The sequence below is a fragment of the Protopterus annectens genome, chromosome 12.part0, assembly GCF_019279795.1.
Source record: "Protopterus annectens isolate FY-2018-M chromosome 12.part0, PAN1.0, whole genome shotgun sequence".
NCBI lineage: Eukaryota > Metazoa > Chordata > Ceratodontiformes > Protopteridae > Protopterus > Protopterus annectens.
The window spans coordinates 1,111,600,662-1,111,623,591 of NC_056746.1; the positions used below are offsets into that span (position 1 = coordinate 1,111,600,662).

The 22,930-nt window shown below is 37.9% G+C and overlaps 1 protein-coding gene across 1 annotated transcript in view; it reads left to right on the plus strand.

The window, feature by feature from the left end:
* Positions 1–22,930, plus strand: part of PIGT (phosphatidylinositol glycan anchor biosynthesis class T) — a 573,188-nt gene that overhangs the window by 526,838 nt on the left and 23,420 nt on the right. The window contains exon 11 of the mRNA XM_044090119.1: positions 17,995–18,078. Within this exon, the coding sequence (XP_043946054.1) occupies positions 17,995–18,078 (84 nt within the window). The remainder of the gene's footprint in view (positions 1–17,994; positions 18,079–22,930) is intronic.

Below are 22,930 nucleotides of genomic sequence, written 5' to 3' on the forward strand. Positions count from 1 at the left end.
TGATGAAGGCTAAGTAACACAGCCAGAACCAGTCTGAATTTTTGCTCTATATGTGCATTTGCACAAAGAAATAAAAAGTTTAACATTGCCACTGTTTGCTGGTCTTGTCCTTTTTGAACTGTTATATTTGGATTAAGACCTTGTAGCTTCCGTACCTGCGGAGTTAACTTCACTTTGGGGATAAGGTTTCAGCCACAAGCTAGTGGAAGACCTCGAGCTTTTGTACAAGGCTGTACAAGCCTGAGTTGGAAAGCAGGATTGGTTCTGAACCCAACCGGTTATGAATGAAGGCGAGATGGACGAAACACATGAACGTTATGGTGAGTGCATAACCTCTTTTTTTCCTTACTTTGGTGCGATCTTGGAGTGATATTGGGGGGGGGTGCCCTGCAGAACCCCAAAAAAATGTATATGTTTGCCATGGTAACTTTACCACAGTAGCCTGAGGGCCTGGTGTCACCTTCTCATAGGCTAAGATATTACAAATTATTTGTAATGTAGACCTTCATGCTGGTGAGTTCTGACATTTTAACCTATCAGCATGTAGAAATTCAGCACAAAGATTCAACCATGTTAATAAAACATATATATATATATATATATATATATATATATATATATATATATATATATATGATGTGTTTGCCTATATGTGTGCGTATATGTGTGTGTGTGTATGTGTGTAATATATATATATATAATATGGGAGCCCTTCATTTGTTCGAACTTTCAAATGTTTGAAACTCATATGGCCAACACCATATGAGCGAACGTTTGAAAGGCCAACAAATGATAGCGCAGATTCCACTACAGTGTAGGACTGGGAGATTCCCCATTCCTGCACTGTAGTGCAATCTCGGAGTGAGAATATTTAAGTAGCAGGGGGAGTGGGGGGGTGCAGGGGCTTGCCTCTGCATAACACAGTTTTACTGTGTTTACAGGTAGGTAAATGTTGCTATTTCAGGATGTCGGTCTTTCAAAATGCTGATCATATGGTGTCGGCCATATGAAAGTCGGCATTCTGAACAGTCTACATTCTGAAGTAGACCCATATATATATATATATATATATATATATATATATATATATATATATATATACATGTGTGTGTATATATATAATATATATATATATATATATATATATATATATATATATATATATATATATATATATATATATGTGTGTGTGTATGTGTGTGTGTGTACATATATATATATATATATATATATATATATATAAAAAATGTATAGGTGTGTGTATAATATATAGTATGTAGTTGAAAATATTTATTTGTAATGTAAATAAGTAGGAATGTAAGTAACTGCTGATTGTGTGAATACCTATGGATTATGTAAGTAAAGAATTCCTACCACTACAACACTCCTGGTGTGTGCAACTGATGAGCAAGTGTGTCCATTCCTAGCACATTGGTGGCCAGGAGAATGGCTCACAAACATGGCAATGGAGGAGTGAGGAGTAGAGGTGAGCACCAACTCTTTGGATTTGTTTTCCAGTAAGGAACTAGATATATCTGGCACAGCAAACTGAGGATGACCAGTTTGAAGTTACTGAAGACATTTTCCAGTGTAATTTTTTTAAGGAGTCAGAGAAGAGACATCAGGAAATGCGATTATTACAGCCCTCCAATTGAGAGGGTTGCGGATGATTTACTGTTGGAGCTAGTTGATCAGAGTGAACCAGAGACTGGGAAGAATATATCTTGGGGTGAAATGATGGAAAGAAGATGAACGAGAGCTTAGGAGATAAATATTCACAGAAGTGGTCGGAGAGTAGAAGGAAGAAATGGAAAAAAAGACTTGCCTAGCTAGAATTTAGAAAAAAAAAAGAAATGGACAGATATGAAATATGGGACAAGATAGTTTTGGGAATCAAGGTGCATGAGGTAGTATCTTTTATTCTGATAAAAAAGACTAATTGTAACATTTTCTTTGAGACTGATGCGGCATTACAAACCTTTTGGGAGAATATGTAAAGACGTATCCATGGAGTAAATATATTGTAAGGACTTTCATGAAACACAAAAAAAGTTGATATACAATTTTGGACAGAAACTAAACTATTAAAATGCTAAAGAAGTTTTGCAAAGAAGTTAATGACTTAAGTTTTTGATAATAGAGGGCTTTGGTTAGGGGCTTGGGATTCTAATGTGATTTTTAAAATGGAAATATACATATTCTAGCAAAATTAATGTTGAAGGCCATAGAGCAACCAAAAACTTTTTTTTTTTTTTTGTGGGAAGGAGGGATGTTTTTGAGAGTAATAGTGATAAAATGTTATTTGGGAGATTGGTCATGATGTAAATAATGTGGAAAGAATTGTTATAAATGCAAATAGGTCCTTTATGGATGTATTATGAGAAAAATAATTTTAGAACTTAATGTAGAGGAGGAAATTAGAGAAAAAGCAAATAGTAAAGAACAGTAATAACAAGGGAGAGCAATGACACTAATACCCAAGAAAAAAATGAGATTGGTAAATAAAAAGGAAAGGGAGCTGGAAAGCAGATCAGAGGTTAGTGACAGAGAAGATATAGCTTGGAAAAGGGTTAAAAAGAAACATTCCATTGGAAAAAGGGTTAAAGATAGGAAATGGAAATTTCAGTGTGTATTTGAAAGTAAAAAAGAAAGGAAATGGATGGATACATTTATTGCAAATTAAGGAGAAGGGAAACAATCTTAGAATTTTAACCAACATCAGTAGTATAAAAAATTGTAGTAAGAAGGATTGGGATGTTAGAAAGGTACAATGACTGTGAGGTAGATTTAATAGTATTAGAGGATGTTAAGGGTTTTACTAAAGAAATGATGGGAAGCATAATATGGAATTTGGGTAGAGAAACACTCAGGAATAGCTGGATTATATAGTATGACACTAAAAATGTTAGAGTATACTTTAGTTAGATTGGGAGGATTAATGTTACTTGACTTTAGGTGGGAAGGAAAAGTTTATATACTTAAAGCAATGTATGGTTATGTAATATATAAAGAAAAATTATTTCAAGAAATGCTGGAATGCATCATAGTAAATATAAATATTGTATTTAATTGTGACAAGATGTAAAAGGCAAAAAGACATCTGATAAGAAAATAATGGAAGAAATAATGTGGAAATTTGCAGAAGATTAAAATTGAAACCATACATTATTTTTTGATATCTGAATCTGTAAAAATAGTGATGGAAGTGATAGAAACAAGATTTTGAGAAAATGTCGCTATGTGGATAGAAATGGAAGAGAGTAAAGAACATATAAAAATTGGGAAAAGAATAGAGAGGGAAAAATGAAAAAAAGTGGAATGAGAAGGATAAAGATCTAATGGAATTATGGAAATATTTGACTTTGACAGTTTTTTATAGTAACTGGCCAGAATGGTGGGTAATATTTAAAGAGAAATATAAAAGAATGTATTTAAACTAGGAAAATAAGAAAAAGACAAACAATAAAAGAAGGATGTAGAATAACACTAAAATCTGTATTAGACAAACTGAGTAGAAATAGAAAGAAATATTTTAGAAAAGAGATTTACCAAACGAATCAAGGAAAATGTAATGATTGATTACATACTTTTTACAAGGAATAGGAAATATCACCATATTTCAGTAAAAAAATAAAGGAAAAAAGTGTTATAATGAGAGACATGAAAAATAAAGATGGAAAATGTATTTATTTATTTTATTTTACATTTGTTACCGGGAGTGTCTGACTGAGCCGAAGCCTTTTTTCAGCAGAGGCCGAGGGAGAAAAGCTCCAGTACATACTTAATAACCATATGGTACAAGTTTAAAAAAACAAGTGATGAAAAAGCGTTAGTACATATGTAGTAGAATGTTAGATTTTCACAAATATTTTACAAGTGGAGTTACAGCAGAATTGGTTTAGAATAGTTAAAATAAAGCAAAAGTGACACTATAGTAATTCAACAAATAATTAAAGGTAAAAAAAATGCATAAAAACAATTACATTTTGTGAACATTTACAGGAAGATGTCTATTCAGATAGGAGTTTAATGAGTGGGAAATTGTAGAAGGAAAGTCTGAGGAGAAGGAAAAGTTGAAAGAAAACAAAGGCATAAATATTGTAGTGCAGTATGTTAAAAGAAATTGTAGAGAGGAAAAGAAAAAAAAATATTTGGAGATTGAAGCAGTTTACAGAAGAAATGAGTAAAGAATTAGAAAAACAAATTACATTTATGGACTAAGAAATGGTAATGAAGAAAATTAAATATGAATTCAGCAGTAGGACCAGATGGTGTAGGATATTTATAAGAATTTGATAAAATGGCAAAAATAAGTTTTGGTGGAAGTTTTAATGAATGGCTAAATGATGGTATTTGTTATACAAAAATATGTAGGAGAGTTATGAGATTTAAATGGAAAAGAGAAAATAATTAAATAAAAAAATGGAGACTAGTAATGTTGAATAACAGTGATTATAAGCTATTTATGAAAATAATGCAAAAAAGAATAACATAAATGCCTTCTTCCATTACATATTCCAATTTATGGGGTTAAAGGAAAATGAAGACTAATGATCATTAGGGAAATGGCGGATGATATCAAAACGGAATAAAAGAAAACAGAATTAATGGTGGCTGATATAAACAAAGCATTTGGTTCAATAGAACATGAAACTTTATGGCACATAATGGAAGTATAGTGTAGTACACAAAAATGTATGCAAGTCCGTGTATAAAAATTCTAATCTTAGGATCTCAGTAAATGGTTGGCTAAGTGAAGAAATTGAGATGAACCGAGGTTTAAAACAAGGATGTCTAATGAGTAGTGTTTTGTTTGTATTGGTCGTGAACCTTGTAAAAGAAGTAGAAGAAATGGAAAAGATAAATATGTAGAGGAAATGGGTATTTCATGTGTAGTCATTTCATATGCAAGGTAGTATAGTATTGATGACTAACAGAGAAAAAAATAAGTTTATATATGTGCATAAAAATTGCAAGACTGATTAACAATGAATAGAAAAAAATGCAAGGGTTTTGGAGATGAGGAACAGTTGGAAGGAATACAGTTTGGAAGAACAAAGATATCAATATTTTAATATATCATAACAAGTAAGCAATGGGAGGAAAGTTCAAAAGAATTAAAGGAACTTAGTGTTGTGTGGAACAGATGTATCTTGTAAGTAAAAAGTAAATTTAATCAATGCAATATGAATGGGAAAAGTCTCGTACATAGCTAGAGTGTATGTGATACCAAGAAGTTTGTGGAGAAATAGTTGCTTGAAATCTTTAGATTTATATGGGGATCAAGGTTAAACCCGGTTAACAGGAGTGTTATATGTATGGATAAGAAAGATTGGGGGTTGGGTTTGTTGAACCATATATGGGGCTTTGTTGATCTATATAGGGTGTTAAGAAGACAAGTTGGTAGTAAGATTATTTAAGAAAAAATATGAAAGAGAATGGAATTTAATAAAATTAAATTGAAGTAAAGATGAATCAAGGCAAAATACAAATATGGAAGTTAAGAACAGCGGAGATGAAAGAAAATAGGAAAATATGGTATAAGAACATAATGATACAAAATGACTGTGTTAACCCATTAACAGAAGAAAAATAAAAGCCATAAAACAATGAAAGTGTATGAATAATGTTGAGTGTCAAAATTCTTTATGGAGGCTACAGCTTAATAGATTACTTGTAAAACTAAATATGCTCTGTAAAAAAACAATGAAAGGACATCTCATTTTTGTGATGACATAAAAAAGTCATAAAGTTCCTAATTTGGAAATAAACTTATGGGGAAACATACTAGAAAGTAATATTTTGAAAGAAATACGAAATTTTAAACACATAAAATCCATATTCGATCATATCCATATTTATGAGAAATGTAATGAATAGCTCAAAAATCTGTATAGGAAAATGAATTGTATTGCAAGGGTAATATGGAATGAAAGATTAAATGAGATAGAATTGGATAATACCAAATATGCGTAAAATCATATGGTTGTGGAAAAAGGACTGGGGGTATACACAAATGTGATACAAAAAAGTTGTAAATGATGGAAGAATGCATTTTGTTTTGTAAATATATAATTTTGTATATAGTTGTATAAAGAAACCCTACTCATTTTGATTGGTGCTGTGGGATGACACACCCAGGAGTACAGCGCACCCACTTTATGCTACAGTGCAGTTCATATGGAACCTTTACCACTGTATGTTACAGAATATTAGGCAGTAAAGAGAGGGAGGAGTTGAGGAAGCTAGAGGTGATGGATTTGAAGTACCTGAGTTGGGTGGTATGATGCACACTGTGGGACAAACAAAAGAAATTAGGTCATTGCAAAGAAAGTCAGATAGATTACGGTGGTTCAGGCAACTGTTCAGAAAAGCATAAGACAATGTGGTGAAGATTTGGGATAGCCTGGAAGAAGGCAAGAGGATACAAGAGCATACAGCAAGCACAGATGACATGATTGTGTAAGAGAAGACCCGCAGCAGTCAGACATGACTATTGAAGAAGGTAGGAAGAACAGAGAGAGAGATGGTTACTGCTGACTCACCACCTTGACACCGTGTCAAAAATGGGAGAACCTTTGTGGCAGAGTAAGAAAAAAAAGAAAAAATGTATTGGTATACTGCCAGAAAAAAACATGCCTACTTGCACATTACATCATTACTAGTTATTCTGTATTATCCACACATGCCATTACTGAAATGGCATATAGGGTTCTAGAAAAGAACTAGCAGTTGTAATTTGTTTTTTTTATAGACCAGAATGCCTTGAGAGGTGCTTCCTTTAGTACAGGGTTTGATTCCTTTCACCTCCATTTGCCTCTTGTTGAATGAGCAAGTCACTTAACCAGACAGTGTCCCTGAGTAATCCCTGAAAAAGGTCACGTGTATCCACTGGGGTTACGGATCATCAAATGAATTTTAAAAAAAAAGTAAAATGACCTTTATTTCTGATAATTAAATTTAAGAAACAGCAGCAGTATTATCGTTCTAGTTCACAAATAAAATACCCTGTAAAACAAGCATTGATGTGTCATAAAGTAAAATAAATCATTTGCATAATTACAGGTTTATCTCTAGAATGCTGATCTCCATTAATGAGCTGTATTGTTTTGTGTGCAGTTAACACATCCTGCACAAATCTGTACAAAATGTAATTCTGCCACACAAACATCATATTTCAGACGGATATCATTTATCACTAACATGGCTATGATTGTGTGGCAGAATTACATTTTGTACAGATGTGTGCAGGATGTGTGTGTGAACTGCACACAAAAGAATGACTAATAGAAGACACTTATACTCCTATATTCTTACTGCACCCAGGCATAATGGAATCATTTGGTTTGTGTCATTTTTTTTTCTTTTGGTTTATATGTGGCTTAAAAAAATGAATACTGAATATTTCATAAAAAACAGAATGTGAAGTTGTTTTATCTCGCCGTTCATTCTTACTGATGGGTTCAGAGACGATCCTCAGCTCTGATTTGCCAACTGCAAAAGCATGAGGTCTTTAACCAGTTCGAGGCCAACTCTCTGTCCCATGATGCACCCTGTGCTTCCCTCAGATCTCGTTTGCCGCTGTAAGTAGATCGGACATTCACCAGCTCTGGCCAGTGAAAATTATAAATCTTACTCGTTTGTTGGAAAGTTTTGTTCAGTAGATAAGTGTATTTTATAAGTTTCCTTTCTACAGTAGTTTAGGCATTTTCTTAGTGTACTGTTGAATCTTTATCTTAGGTTATTGTCGTGGCCATATTTTTAGACATTGGTCATCTCCCTAACCCATAGGCTAGTTTTTCTTGTAAGGTAGTATTAGTTGATATAAAGCTTTGGGGTGTGTGTGTGTGTGTGTGTGTGTGTGTGTGTGTGTGTGTGTGTGTGTGTGTGTGTGTGTGTGTGTGTGCACCTTAGCAATATTGTGGCCGTTTTTGTTGTTCAGGCCTTGTTAAATTACCTGTTGATAAGTAGTTCATTGCTAGTATTAAATTTATGCTATGAAAGAACCGCAAGTACGGCTAGTGCAATGGCCCAAAATCCTAAATGTCCAAGTCAAAAAAAGCAGGCCAGCACAATTCTGTGTGGAAAAATGTATTCTATTATATTAAATAATACATGGTGTATTAAAAAAATACACCTGCCTAACAAAAACATCAGACCAGTTTCGGCATAACTGCCTTCCCCAGTGAGCAAAACACAAATGACAAGAATTCCCTCCAACAAGGATATATATATATATATATATATATATATATATATATATATATATATATATATATATAGCATTCAATTATCAATAATACAATTATTAAATAAACAGAGGTTTTTAAAAATGATCACTCAGGCCCAGTGGAAATAATCCACCGAGCTTGACAATCCATTTATTTTCCTTTACATTTAATGTCTAATATCTGTGCTGGCCTGCTTTTTTTGACTTGGACATTTAGAATTTTGGACCGTTGCACTTGCGGATCTTTCATAGCATTGGTTGGTTCACGTCTTCACTCGCTATTGGTGGTTGATCGGTGTGGGCCTCTTCCCTCGCATGGCTTTTGGATTGAGGTTTTTAGTTTTCCTCGATACCCTTTTTCTTATTTGGGGATCTGTAACAGATTCTTTGTTACTTATGCCTGTGGACAGTATCGTTTTTGTGGATAGCGGGGAATATATGGATGCAGTCATTCGGAATACTAACTTTGCGGTTACGGCTGCATAGTAGTTGGTGCTTGCTGTGCAGTTCAAAGGAATTACTCGTATACCTTTACTAGTCCATTGGATTTATTCCATCGTTTTACAGGGGTCTATTTCTGTGAATTATTTTGCTCTTTTTGTGAACTTAAAGGGTGTTTGAATCCAATATGGTGGTTCTGGGACATTGGGACTGACTCACTGGTCTGGCTTTCAGCGTCCAAACGTTTTTTTATTTTTTTTCTTCAGTCACAGCAGTCATCGGAGGTTAGAACAGGGTGAAGGAACTTATTCTTTGTTACAGTTCGTTTGAATTTTGGACAACTTCTTTGGGATTATGGTTTAGTAGCATATGTTGGTAACTATATCCTAGTATTTTTCTGCTTTTCCGATTCAGGAGGGTGCCTGTATCGAAGGGACATTCAGACTTTGGGACAGCATTATTTTGTGGTTCAAAGCATATTTACAAGCTCTCTGCCTCTATTTGCTAGTATGTTTGGAATGGGTGAAGCATGCCTCTTGGGATTGACTAATCCAGTCAATTTATGCTTTTTGATAAAATATCAAGTCTTTTAGGACACTGGTCAGAAACATCTGAACTTTCTAACTGTTTGGACAATATCCTTTGGATGATTGACAATTTATTTTGTATCCAACAGACTTTCCTTAGCAGTCAATTTACAATTATAACTATGCTGAATTGAGAATTACATTTTGCTATACACTATATGTTGGGCATGTTTTTGTATTGGGGTTATGTCTAGGAATGAGAGTCCATAATGTTATTCTTTATGTGCTGACATTTGTGTTAGCAGTGTTGTTGTTGAGTCTTTCGGCTTTTCCCGGTTAGGGGTCGCCACAGCAGAACTCCGGTCTGCTAATGATTGGCAGTGTATGAAATGTTTATCAGAATGCTTTTTGATTACTCAGTGTTTAGGAGAGGTTAATGGTTGAATACATATTGTTCTGGGGCCAATTTAGGGTGTTGTGATATAAATATATTTTTTGATCATCTTTTTTTGTGCTGGGGTTGTGGCGTCCAGTCTGACCTGAGCGAAACAGGGGAATTTCTTTTTGGTTTTGTTTTTGGAAAGGCGTAGACTGCCAGATAGCATTGCTGATTTTGGGACCGATGCAATTTTCTGTGATTGGGGCGAATGCCGACTTAATGGTTCGGTGGTGGTGGCATATAACAATTAGCCCTTAGGGCAATTGAGAAGACATAGTGGGCATTCAAGGCTATATTGTGCCAGTCCTCACCTTTCTTTGCTACTTTAATTGTTTATTTTGGAATATATTGTAGCAGGTATAGGTGTGTGGTGTTGGGCACTTAGCTTGATGCTTAAGGAATATGGATTATGTCTATATTTACCACCTTTGGAGTTGAGGTGAATATCTGGCTCCTATTTTTTGGTAGAATTTGTTTGGCATTGGTTCTCCTTGGTCAACATATGTGTTGGTGGTTCACTTTCATTGGGATTTAAATATATTTTTTTGAATTTATTTCTGGTTGGGTCCCCATCTTCTGCTTGGGTCAGACTAATGTGCCATGGACCTAGCATCCGTTATAAAGGGATTGTCCTCTGATACTGATGATTTGGGTGTTTTTGGCCTAGGTTCAACAAATATGGGTGGTCAACTTGGTTGGGGGGGCTGATGATTTGGCCAATCGACATAAGATGGCATTTTCCAAACTTAATAAGGAAATGAGGAGTTTGAGAAGTAATGTTTCGAATTTGTGTTTTTTCAAGGCATATCAACAGAAACAGATATCTCCACGGGGACTGAGGGTCAAGAGTCATCCACTTGTTCCTCAGGTTGACCAGTTATTACTAGATGATTGGCTTGCTATACAACACCAAGCCTCAATGGGCTTTGTTAATGCTTTAGTTTCTTACTATGAGAGAACTATACAACAACAGGTCTTATGTTTGGATGAGTTGAGTAAAGGGGTACAGGAATATCAGACTCTTTCATGTTATAATGCTAGTTTGAATCAACTAAGTAAAGATTTGTTTGAGCTGGAAAATGTTTTGAGAGAGAAAAAAATGAAGACATTTCAAAGAGATGTTGATGATTTTGATAGGGGGAGACCCTTTGAAACACGTAAGAATGTTAAATTTGCTACCCCCAATATTAAATCAGGGAATTTCAGACCCAAAAGACCTAAATCTATCTTAGAGAAGGAACAGGGAAAATACCACCTCAGCTGAGGATACCTTTTCCAATACTGAGGGGGAGGAGGCCCACATGGATAGGTCACCGAGGTCCAAGAGGAATAATTCGGAAGACAGTTTGGCCCACCCTTTAGCTCTAACTCCAGAAGAGGGGGGAGGAAGCATAAAGGTTCCATGCAATTTAGCAGGAATGATGAGGGTGATGGCTCAGGTGTAACTTTTTGCAATATTTTTAATATCTCCTCTGCTAGTCTGTCGGATATGCAAATAAAAGTACTTAACAAAGGCCTTAGCTTTCTTCCTAGTTTCTTTGTGCCTGAACATCAATTTGCACAGGATGTGGTTGATTTCTGTCGCAATTTAAATTTACGTTTATTTTTTCAGGATGAGTCTAATCAGATTGATAATAGATCTTTTAGATTTTGGAAATCTACATTTAAACCACCTTTGTCTCCGGTGGTCTCATTATTTCCGGGCAATGTGCTCAAAGATTTACATAGAAATTTGGGTAAGGATTATTTAAGCAGGGACAATGTTACTCGGGCTGAAAGATTTTCCATAGATGAGCTTAGATTAAATAAGGATATTGTTATCTCTGCGGCTGACAGTGGGGGGGTGCAGTAGTTGTCCAAGATTGGACACAATATAATGAGGCACAGAGACAAATTTTGGATCAAAAATACTATCAGATAATGCCTATAGATCCCACAGCCAGTTTTAAGGTTGAGATTGATGCCTTTTTGGATTTGGCAGTTGAAACTGCCCATCATTGAAGGTTGATTGTGTCAGGACGGGGCTCCCTTACTGAACCAATTTCCAAATTTCTTACGCACTATCTGAAACCCTTATTACCATGTATTCGGGCTAGGATACAAGACAGTACCCACTTTTTGGGGATTGTAGCGGATATGCAACGTGAATCTCATTGGTTACTGTGCACTCTCGATGTCGCCTCCATGTATACCAATATCCCTCATTGGGCTAGGTTGGCCTCTCTTCAGTATTGGTTGGATACGGCAGAATTATATAGACCAGGTTTTAATACTTTATTGGTTTGTTTGGCCAAACAGGTCCTTACTAAAAATGTGTTTTATTTTCAGACACAATGTGTATGGCAGACACAGGGCACTACTATGGGGGCGTCTTTTGCCCCCATGTATGCCGACCTGTTTATGGCCTACATAGAGGAGCAACTGCTTTATGATGTTAGTCATAATATTTATTTGGTAGAAATTGATATCTGGAGACGATATCTTGATGACTGCTGGATGGTGTGGAGAGTGGATGCATCTTATTTGGCGGAGTTTGTTGAATATTTGAATCATAATATTTGGGGATTCAATTTAAGGTAACGTGGCACCAAAAGGAGATTACCTTTTTGGATGTCTTGGTTAAACGTACCCCAGATGACACCTTGGAAACTGAAGTTTTTCGCAAATTTCCGCAATATAATACTTTACTACATGCATCCAGCTTCCACCCCCAGCATGTCATCAGGAATATCCCCAAGTCCCAATTTCTTAGGATCAGGAGGATTTGTTCAGACTCCTCTGTGTACAACCAATATAAGTATGATCTTTCCAACCACTTTAGAAATCGGAGTTACAGGGTAGGTGACATCTGTAGAGCGGGTCAGTTTGCTTCCCAGCAGAATAGGTCTGATTTGCTTGTATACAAGGGTGATCAACCCTCTAGGAATAATAAGGTTAGGTTAGCTACGACATATGGTAAAAATACACATTCCTTTATGAACATTATTTCGAGACACTGGGATATATTACAAGGTGAAGATTCACTTAGGGAATTTGTGGGTGACAGGTGTAATTATTCCTTTCGTAAAGGCCGGACATTGAGTTCCTTGTTCAATCACTATAAAAGGTATCAAAATCAGGATAGGTCTTCTGTTCAGAGAACTATGATGGGAGATAAACTGATGGGGTGTCATTCTTGTGGTCATTGTTGCAATTTTTTCTAAGGTTTATAAAACTAGCAGCTTTACTAGCCAGAATACCCCTTATGTGTTTGATATAAACTTTTTTGCTACTTGTAGCACTAATTGGGTGATATATCTGGCAAGCTGTACATGTCCAGCATTTTATGTTGGACAAACCTCCAGACCACTTAGAATGCGGATAAGTGAACATAAGAGTGATATCAGGAACTGCAAACAAGCTAGTGCATTGTATAAACATATATGTTAACATAAATCTGGGTCTTTCAGATTTACAGTTATTGACTGCATTGTACATAAAACCACAGGATAAGGTAGTAAAACATGAGATATTAAATGTAAAGGAAAAGAAATGGATGGTCAAGCTCGGTGAATTATTTCCACCGAGCCTGAATGATCATTTTTAAAAACCTCTGTTTATTTAATAATTGTATAATCGATAATTGAACACTATGTATATATGTGTATATATATATATATATATATATATATATATATATATATATTAGCCTTGTTGGAGGGAATTCTTGTCATTTGTGTTTTGCTCACTGAGGAAGGTAGTTATGCCGAAACCAGTCTGATGTTTTTGTTGGGCAGGTTTATTTTTTAATACACCATGTGTGTGTGTATATATATATATTAGCCTTGTTGGAGGGAATTCTTGTCATTTGTGTTTTGCTCACTGAGGAAGGTAGTTATGCCGAAACCAGTCTGATGTTTTTGTTGGGCAGGTTTATTTTTTAATACACCATGTATTATTTAATATAATATAATACATTTTTCCACACCGAATTGCGCTGGCCTGCTTTTTTGACATAGTATAAAATTTAGTCTTGTTTATGTAAATAGATGGTAATTACTGTTTGTGTATATAACAGTCCTGTTATATTAGAGAGCCAGTAGAAGTTACTATTGTTGGACAAGCCTGCATTTTTTTTCTATAGTCTTCCTTTTTTGTCATAGCTGTTAGTTGCCAAATATGTCTCAGCAGGAGAAGGAAAAATTCAGGTCTGGATTTAAAAAAATGCCCCAGATGTGGACAAAAAAATGTCCATCACTGATTGACATACTGATTGTGTATACTGCCTAGGTGAGGTACACCTGTAGGAAGACACTTCCATATGCCACTCTCTTAGTTCCAGGGTGTTGCATGAACATCGGAGAAAACTAATGGATAGAGGTCTATTGAAATACTCTTTTCAGGAGTCACTGGATAAGGACAACCATGACAGACATTCTAAAACAACTTCGAGTTCCTCGTAACTGAAGAAAAGCCCATCAACCAGTAAGTCAAGGCCGGAAAAATCTTTAACATCGGCTCCACTTTTATCAGAGCCGACTGTTGCTACTGTTAATAGCCAGTCCCTGGTGTTGTAGCTGGTATCTCCTACCTTGAAGTCCCCAATATTACAGTCAGTAGTTTCATCTGTTCATTCTCCAAACAGGCTTTCAGGTATGGACATGGATCATGTGGTGCAGAGGCTTTTGCAGACACTGGCGCTTGCCAAAGTTTTATCGGGGCCAATCCCTGGGACTGTCTTCTCTTCCTCCTCTGATCTGTCTCGAGGTTTCGGAGCTGGAGTGCTCGGAGCTGATGATTGTGGAGCCTTCGGATTCAACGCCTACTTCAGGATTGTCTGTCCCGACTACCCTGACATCTTTGGTGCTGACCGAAGGGTCTGCGAGCTGACGTTTGCCAGTCGGGTCCAGGGAGGATAGTCAGACTGATTTTTTTGGTTCCAACTTTGCCTCTTGGGGCCTTGGCTCCAGCCTCGGGCTCTGAGCCCTCTATTCTGATGCTGAGGGAATCTTCCATATCTTCGGATCTGGGGGTTTCTTCTTGTCAGGACTGAGGTGCCTTCGATGCTATGAGAAGGGTGTTGTCCACGCCGACAACCACACCATCAGAACCAGCAGCTCCTTCCCCCAAACCACCGGTGTCTACCTCTTCATCACACATCCCTCTAAAGCATAGAGACCCTGAGCCTCAGGAAGCCCCATTGGGCGAGCCCTTCTCTTGCAAGACCTCTCCAGAAGCTCCCACTGTAGAGGTTCCCAGGAAGAGACTTTGCAAGAGGAAGCATCTGGACTCCCCACAGGAATCTGTCACTTCAGACACTGACTTAGATGAGTCAGAAGGTTCCCCACGGTGGATATCTCCTTCTCAGATATCCTGGAAATTCTTAAGCAGAGGGGTGAATGGAAGTCCCTTAACCCTACTGATGATGATGAATCAGTGCTCCTGAAGGCTTTTGGGTCTCAGCCCTCCACCTCTTAGGTGTCTCCACCCTTTGATGAGTTGATTGAGCTAATCTCTCGAAGGGTGTGGGAGTCCCTGGATACCATGGAGCCTGTCCCTAGGAGGCCTAATAAATTTATAACCCCCCCCCCCCCAGGACAAGACCTTCCTGACCAAAGGAGTGCCCTTGGATCCTATGGTGGTGGCAGCGGCAGCCACCAAGAAGGAACTGTCAGAAACTTCTATGTCTGTCCATCCTCCTAATAAGGATTCTGGGATCATGGACAGCTATGGTAAGCCCATGTTTAGTTCAGCGACTTTGCTCTCCCATCACTGAACTATCTAACACACTTTACAAGGTTGCAAAGGGATCTCCTGAAAGAACTAGGAGATACTGTACAGGGTTCAGTAACTGCGGGGGTCTTGGAGAAACTAACTTCCCAGCTCACTACCCTTAATTCTCTTGTAAACTCTTCCATGCATCTGGTCTCCTATGCAGCTGATGGAACGAGTAGGGCAGCGGGGACAGGAATTGCTCTTAGGAGACATTCCTGGATGCGCTTATGTTCCTTTGCGGAGCCGTAAGTCATCCTTTATTAACACCCCTTTCGATGGCTCGTCCCTTTTTGGACCCAAAGGAGTGGGGGTATACACAAATGTGATACATTCCTCCATCATTTACAATTTTTTTTTAATTGTTTTTGTAAATATATAATTTTATGTATAGTTGTATAGAGAAACCCTACTGTCTTTGATTGGTGCTGTGGGATCTTTTAAATCCACCTGAGCTACTACCAACTCAAGCAGACAAGCCTCTGTTTGGTATCTCATCCAAAGGATGGCACACCCAGGAGTACAGCCTTCCCCCTTTATGCTACAGTGCAATTCATACGGAACCATTACCACTGTATGTTACAGAATACTAGGCAGTAAAGGCAGAGGAGTTGAGGAAGCTAGAGGTGATGGAGATGAAGTGCCTGAGTTGGGTGGTATGATGCACACTGTGGGACAAACAAAAGAAATTAGGATATTGCAAAGAAAGTCAGATAACAGATTACTGTGGTTCAGGCAACTGTTCAGAAAAGCAGAATACAATGTGGTGAAGATGTGGGATAGACTGGAAGAAGGCAAGAAGATACAAGAGCATACAGCACAGATGATAGGATTGTGCAAGAGAAGACCTGCAGCAGTCAGACATGACTATTGAAGGTAGGAAGAATTGAGAGATGGTTACACTTGACTCAACATCCTGACATCATATCGAAAATGAGAAAGTGGGGGGGGATGATCATCATGATGATGATTGATGAAATTCAACTAAAGCATTGAAGACTGGAAAGAGCAGATTTGTTCTAATCTACTCTATTGTTAGGGAACGTTGAAATGAGATTTCAGTGGTAAATAAGACTCTAGAGTAATGCCCTTTTTGAAAAGAGGCAGTCCTAGAACATGTCCCTTTGTGACAGAGTAAGAAAAAAAGTAGAAAAAATGTATTGGTCTACTGCCAGAAAAAAATATATATATATGCCTACCTGCACATTACATCATTACTAGTTATTCTGTATTATCCACACGTACTATTGCTGACATGGCATATATGGTTCTAGAGTAGAACTAGCAGTTGGAATTTTGTTCTTTGTAGACCAAAATGCCCTGAGAGGTGCTTCCTTTAGTACAGGGTTTGATTTCTTTCACCTCCATTTGCCTGTTGTTGACCAAGCAAGTCACTTAACCAGACAGTGCCCCTGAGTCATCCCTGAAAAGGGGCACGTGTAACCACTGGGCTTACCGATCATCAAATGAATAAAAAAAAAAAAAAAAAAAGTAAAATGTCCTTTATTTTTGATAATTAAATTTGCCCCTGAGTCATCCCTGAAAAGGGGCACGTGTAACCACTGGCCTTATTGATCATCAAATGAATAAAAAAAAAAAAAGTAAAATGTCCTTTATTTTTGATAATTAAATTTAAGAAGCATCAGCAGTATTATCGTTCTAGTTCACAAATAAAATAACTTGTAAAACAAGCATTCATGTGTCATAAAGTAAAATAAATCTGTTGCATAATTACAGGTTTATCTCTAGAATGCTGATCTCCATTAATGAGCTGTATTTGTTTTATCATGTCTTTTCTGGCTTTAACGAGGATAAGTGCAATGTACATGGGCGCTGTAAACTGCTCAGTTAAGCAACTTGTTTTTGGGAAGTAGCAGCTGGAATATCTAGAGTAAACCCCACATAGACCTGGGGAGAATGCATGTATGCTGTTGACAAATTGTAACTGAAGGTCACAAATCATCCCCATATTTGAAGCCTTGAGGCAAAGCTTTTAAGTACTGAGACACTGTGCTGGGCACTTCAGTTATTGCACGTCAAAACTAGATTTGTACATTGTTTATAGTCTGCAGTGGAGTTTACATTGAAGGAAATAATGTCTAATGTAGTTTATTTCTAATGATTGCACAGTGTCTGTGAGAATGTCACACTGAATGTTACACTTCATTATATGCAGTGTTTTTTTCCCTTCCTTTGCAGGTGTTCCCACTGTGGGTTGTATGATTTTTTTTCCTCTCTCACTTTTTGACTTTGTTTAGTCTGAAGGCAGTAGCTAATTTCTGGTGAGAGAAATGCATTGAGCTGTTTGATCCAAGGAGGTTATTAATTGATCAGAATATTTCAGACAGATATCATTTATCACTAACATGGCTATGATATTTGTGTGGCAGAATTACATTTTGTACACATTTGTTCAGGATGTGTGAACTGCACACAAAAGAATGACTACTAGAAGACACTTATACTCCTATATTCTTACTGCACCCAGACATAATGGAATCATTTGGTTTGTGTCATTTTTTTCTTTTTGTTTATACGTGATTTAAAAAAAAAATGAGCACTGAATATTTCCTAAAACACTGATTGATTGTTTTTTCTTTCAACAGTTCATCTGTCCTTAGCGCCTCGGTGCCAAGTGTCGTCAGCATGACTGCATATGACGGTGACAATATACCTATGTCCACCAAGATGTGAGTTTCAGATTAGTAGTTATTTGTAATCTTTTCTAAGCATTGTGAAACTATTAAGTACACTGTGTAGTGCACTTAGTTATGTATGCATTTTCATTTGATTTTGTTTTGTTTTACAACACACATGGGAAGAAATGCGCACTAGATTTTAGCTTGATGTATAGTATCTAAGAATGCTTTATGCTTATGGAAGCAGTGTCACTAGTTCTGTCCAATTTGCCATGCTTTCTATGGTTGCAGCTACCTCTCCCATGCCATAATTGGTACAGTGCTTGCACAGTTTGAAATGTGTGAAGTATTTTGTGATCAGCAAATCTAATCCCACCACTGCTTGCCAGAATGTTGAGCATTGCTAGGTGTACAGGGACAACAGTGGTTGATTCCCACCTGTATCCTACAATTGTGTGAAAAATACGAGATTAATAAAAGAGCACTGCCACTGAGCTGGCCACATTCCGGCAATGTTGTTGTTTCTTTTGGCTTTTCCCAGTTAGAGGTCGCCACAGCAGAACTCATTTTTACGTGCCGAGTTACCAGCCCTGACGCACAACCTTCAACGAAGGTACGCCCATTCACGCATGTCTCCACGCAGAAGACGCTCTAGCTGAGAATCGAACCGGACAGCGTCTTACTGTGAGGCGACAACGCTACCGCAGCCACGTTCCAGCAATGTAAATATACTTAATGCACTGCATCTGATCATAAACTCCTAGGTTACTGTCTGCAGCAGTGAACGTTGTTCTGGTAGCTGTTTATCATCAGCACACTGCAGTTTGTTCTTTATTTCACTCACACATACATGTGCATTGGGAAGGCTCAGTGTACCTTTTCAGAAGCCAGTCCATTGTCCATTTGTGGTTATTTCAGCTACAGAAAACTATTTGCAATTGAATCCACGTACCTTGTATCACTTGAGAATGGATGGTAATCAGTATGCTACGCTGTGCAATGAACACAGCCGAGACTTGGAAACTAAGCACAACAAGGTAGGTTGACTGTCAAGTAGGTGAGAGAGAATTTTATTGTAGTTATTGTGTGTGTACCTTTATGCCCTGTAAATAAACCAACAGTCAAGCTTCGAGGATGAAACAGAATTATTTTGCTTTAAATAATCATTTGATTCAGATCACAAACAGCTTAATAAATAAATAATGCCTGCAGAACAGTGAGTCTGTTTAATCTGCCCCATTGTTGCAGCCAGTCCAGGACAGTCCCCATCACTTAGGAACATGAGTATTCATCAAAGAGTTATTCTTTGTAAGACAGAGTGACTTCTATATTGCTGAAAGCCACTTTTAGCAAACAGAAGCTGTTGCACAGTCTCCACTGTTGTGCAACCATGGAGATGGTGTGTATGTGTACGTGTACATAAATAGACACACACGCACACACAAGTTAGGGGGACTGTGTGGGATCTCCCCCAACACAGGGAGTGCAAGGGGCTTGCCTTCTCCAAAAACAGCTTTTAAACTTGTGAGCTGAAAGTGGTTTTCAGTGATTTCTATTTGGGCATTTTTCCATCTAAGAACAATTATTTGGGGAATAGTCTTGAATTCAGTCACTTCAGGTCTCCCAAACATTTTTTTAAATTTTCCCAACTGTTTTAGCTTCTGTTCTTTCTTTTGCTAACTCATCCCACGTATCTTCTCCTCTTCACATTAAAAATATTTCAAAATGGATAGTGTGAGCAGTGTTCGTTAAGGTGGTAGTCAGGTCTGTACCTGCCATGTACTTCCTGTTATACCTAATCCTTTCCCACATCCCCTTAAATTCTTTGTTTACCTATACAGTATACCCCTGAGATTTTGCTCCCCTAGTGAAGAGCATTCAAGCTCTACATGCACTCTCCTCCTCCCTGTCCTGATGGCTTTTCTCTGTATATTTACAGCAGTAAGTCCACTTATCGAATAGCAAGACTTCCAGAACTGTACAGTGAAGGAAAATCATATTTTTATCCAGAGTGATGCACCCAGGAATAATCACCCTAATATTTGGTTTGATCTTTCTGCTGTCCTCTCACCTTGATCCCAGTGTTCATGCTTTATTTCATACTACTACTACTACTAATAATAATAATATTACAAAATCCTTCTGTATTATTTTGTGAAATTATTAGTAATAGTAATAGTAGTAACAGAAAATGCCCATTTCTGGGGTCTTAGTCCTGTTTGACTGTCTTGAGCTATTGCATTACCCTCCCTTAATGATGCAAGTGCCTTAATTACTTCCTGAGCTTGTTCCATCTTGTGTAATTAACTCCCTCTCCAAGCTATTATTGATATCTTACCTGTCTTCTCCGTAGAACACAAATAAGCATGTATTTAAATGCCTGGCCTGTTTATAGGTGTGACCTTTGTATCCAGATCATCTGTTTACTCTCTGCATTTTGCATATCTTAAGAAAGCCATTTTCCTTTCTTGTGCCTGCTGCCACTGTGTTTTCCTTTTCTCCTTTGTTCCTCTTAATGCATTTGCAGGCTCATTGCAGATTTCCCTTTGGTCCTCCCCTTGTCTCTTAATTTGCTGCATTTGTTTATCTGTTTCATTTTACCTCTGTCCACCTCACTAGGGAATCATTCTAGTTCCCTTTGTCTTTGTGCCCTCCTCATTAATGTTCTTCGTGTTTCACTGTTGCAGTCATTACATTTGGGTTATCTGCCTGCAGGTAGCCCTCAGCCGGCCTGAATATCAAAGTCTTGGGTCCTGCGTCAGATGCTGTCTCTTCTTCCATGATGTCAAGTCGTCAGGGGTATAAAGCATGCAGCCGATGCCATTACATCAGTCTTTCTTGCTGCGTGGTGCCCAAAGCAGAAGCAGTTTGCAAGTGCCGGTCAGCCGACTCCTGAAATTTGTTTTCGAGTTTCAGAACCAAAGTCTTCAGAAAAGCTATGTACCCCATTGGGGATCCTTTTTCTTGCTCTAAACCAATGTCCGTAAAAGTTAACAATTGTATTACCTGTGGAAAGCAAATACCTCATAAAGATTTTCATTCGTACTGCATTCCTTGCTTAGGCCCAGACCACAACGTCCCTCGTTGTCGGTTATGTGCATTATTCAATCCTTGAACTATTCATCGTGTGTTCATTTTTGCATCAAACTATTTCGGTACTCTGTTTAATTATCCAGAAATGGCTTTGGTAAGCCATCCGACATTCCGAAAAAACGTAAAGATAAAGACAGACCGCATAGGCCCAAAGCTGCTTATGACGCTTCTGTTAAGCTAGTTGCCAGCTCGTCGGTACTCAGTGAGACGCTTTCGCAGCCCCTGATACCCACTACTTCAGATTCGCAGGCCTCTACTGAGACTCATTCGGAGTCCGGTATGCCACGAGATGCTCGGCTATGGAACCTGCGTATGTCTCTACCTTGGATGGGTCCGGAGCCACTGTGCAGGCACCGGCTTCTTTGGGTGTATTCAGGCCTACTGACTTGCATTTCATACCAACGCCATCTTTTTCTTCAAGGCCTAAAACTTAACCCACACCTAGAAAACTGACATCCAAACCGCATGGTCAGGCCCATATGCCTAAAAAGCAAATGATAAGAATGGCTGAAGACCTGATTACTCTAATTAGGGGAAGCCAGCCTTCACCCTCTTAAGAGACCTATAACTGATTTTCCTTCTGATTCTTCTAATAAGGTTTATGAAATTTCTGTTTCTTCTGATTACCAGGATTTGCCCTTATCTACCTATGAGGATTCTGATGCAGAGGACTCCATACCCTCTGCTTCCCCTCCAGAAGATTTTTCTTTTGGTGAAACCTTGCATACTCTTGGGGAGCATTTCTGCTGAGAAAGTCAGGATTACTCTGACTTCAAAAAGAGGCCTAGGGAATTCTTACTCCTACCTCAACACAGACCTTTAGCTATCTCTCCTGTCCTGGATTTCATGATGCCTTCTTGGAATCTAGCCTGGCCCCAGACACTTTACCTCCTGCTCCCAGGAAACCTGACAGGTATTACAGAGTAACTGACTCTCACAAGTTCCTCTTTAGGAATCCTACTGTGGACCCGAAAATCATTTCACAGGGACCTAAAGGCATTAAAGCTACTACTGCCAAAACCCTACTCCCTCTGATAGAGATTCCAGGGTCTTGGACTGATGGGTAAGAAGGTATACACTTCTGCTACTTTGGCCATTAGGGCCTTAAACTGCCAGTTTCATATGTTAAAGTATCAGCAGCATATTATTGGACTACTTAAACAGAAAATTATGTTGATTCCTGACTGTGCTGAAAATAAAGAATTACAGGATTTAATTTATTCTGCTGAACAAGTTGGTAAATGTACTTTGCTGTGTGGTTTTGACTCCTTAGAAGTATCTTACAGGGCTGCTGTCACTGGGTCTTTTCTTAGAAGGCATGCTTGGCTTAAATAGCAAAATTTGCCAGATCATGTTAAAGCTAAATTACTAGATGCTCCCTTAAATCAAGACCGCTTGTTTGACAACAAAGCAGAGGAAGTACTTAAAAAGATGGAAGAAAAAACTAAATCTATGCACTAAATCTATGCAAACTGTTAAAGATTTCCTACAAGTACAGCCTCCCAGATTTAGTAGGCATTGGCCTTCCAAGAATTGGTCCTTTCATGTCTTTTCCCGGCCTTCTCAGTCCAAACCCAGGAACAGCAGACCACCTAGGCTACAGACTCAAGGTACTCACAGGCCTAAGCAGTGGGGGGGCTCCCACTTTCAAAGCTGGAAGTAGTAAGACACCCCCCTATGGAAAACTGTCACAGTGACTTAATCTTAAACCTTCCAAGGCCTGCTCAATGGCCTGCTCCCTTAGGGGGAAAGATTGCCCTGCATGCAAAAAACTGGGAACTCATTACCCAGGACAAATGGGTTTTAAATA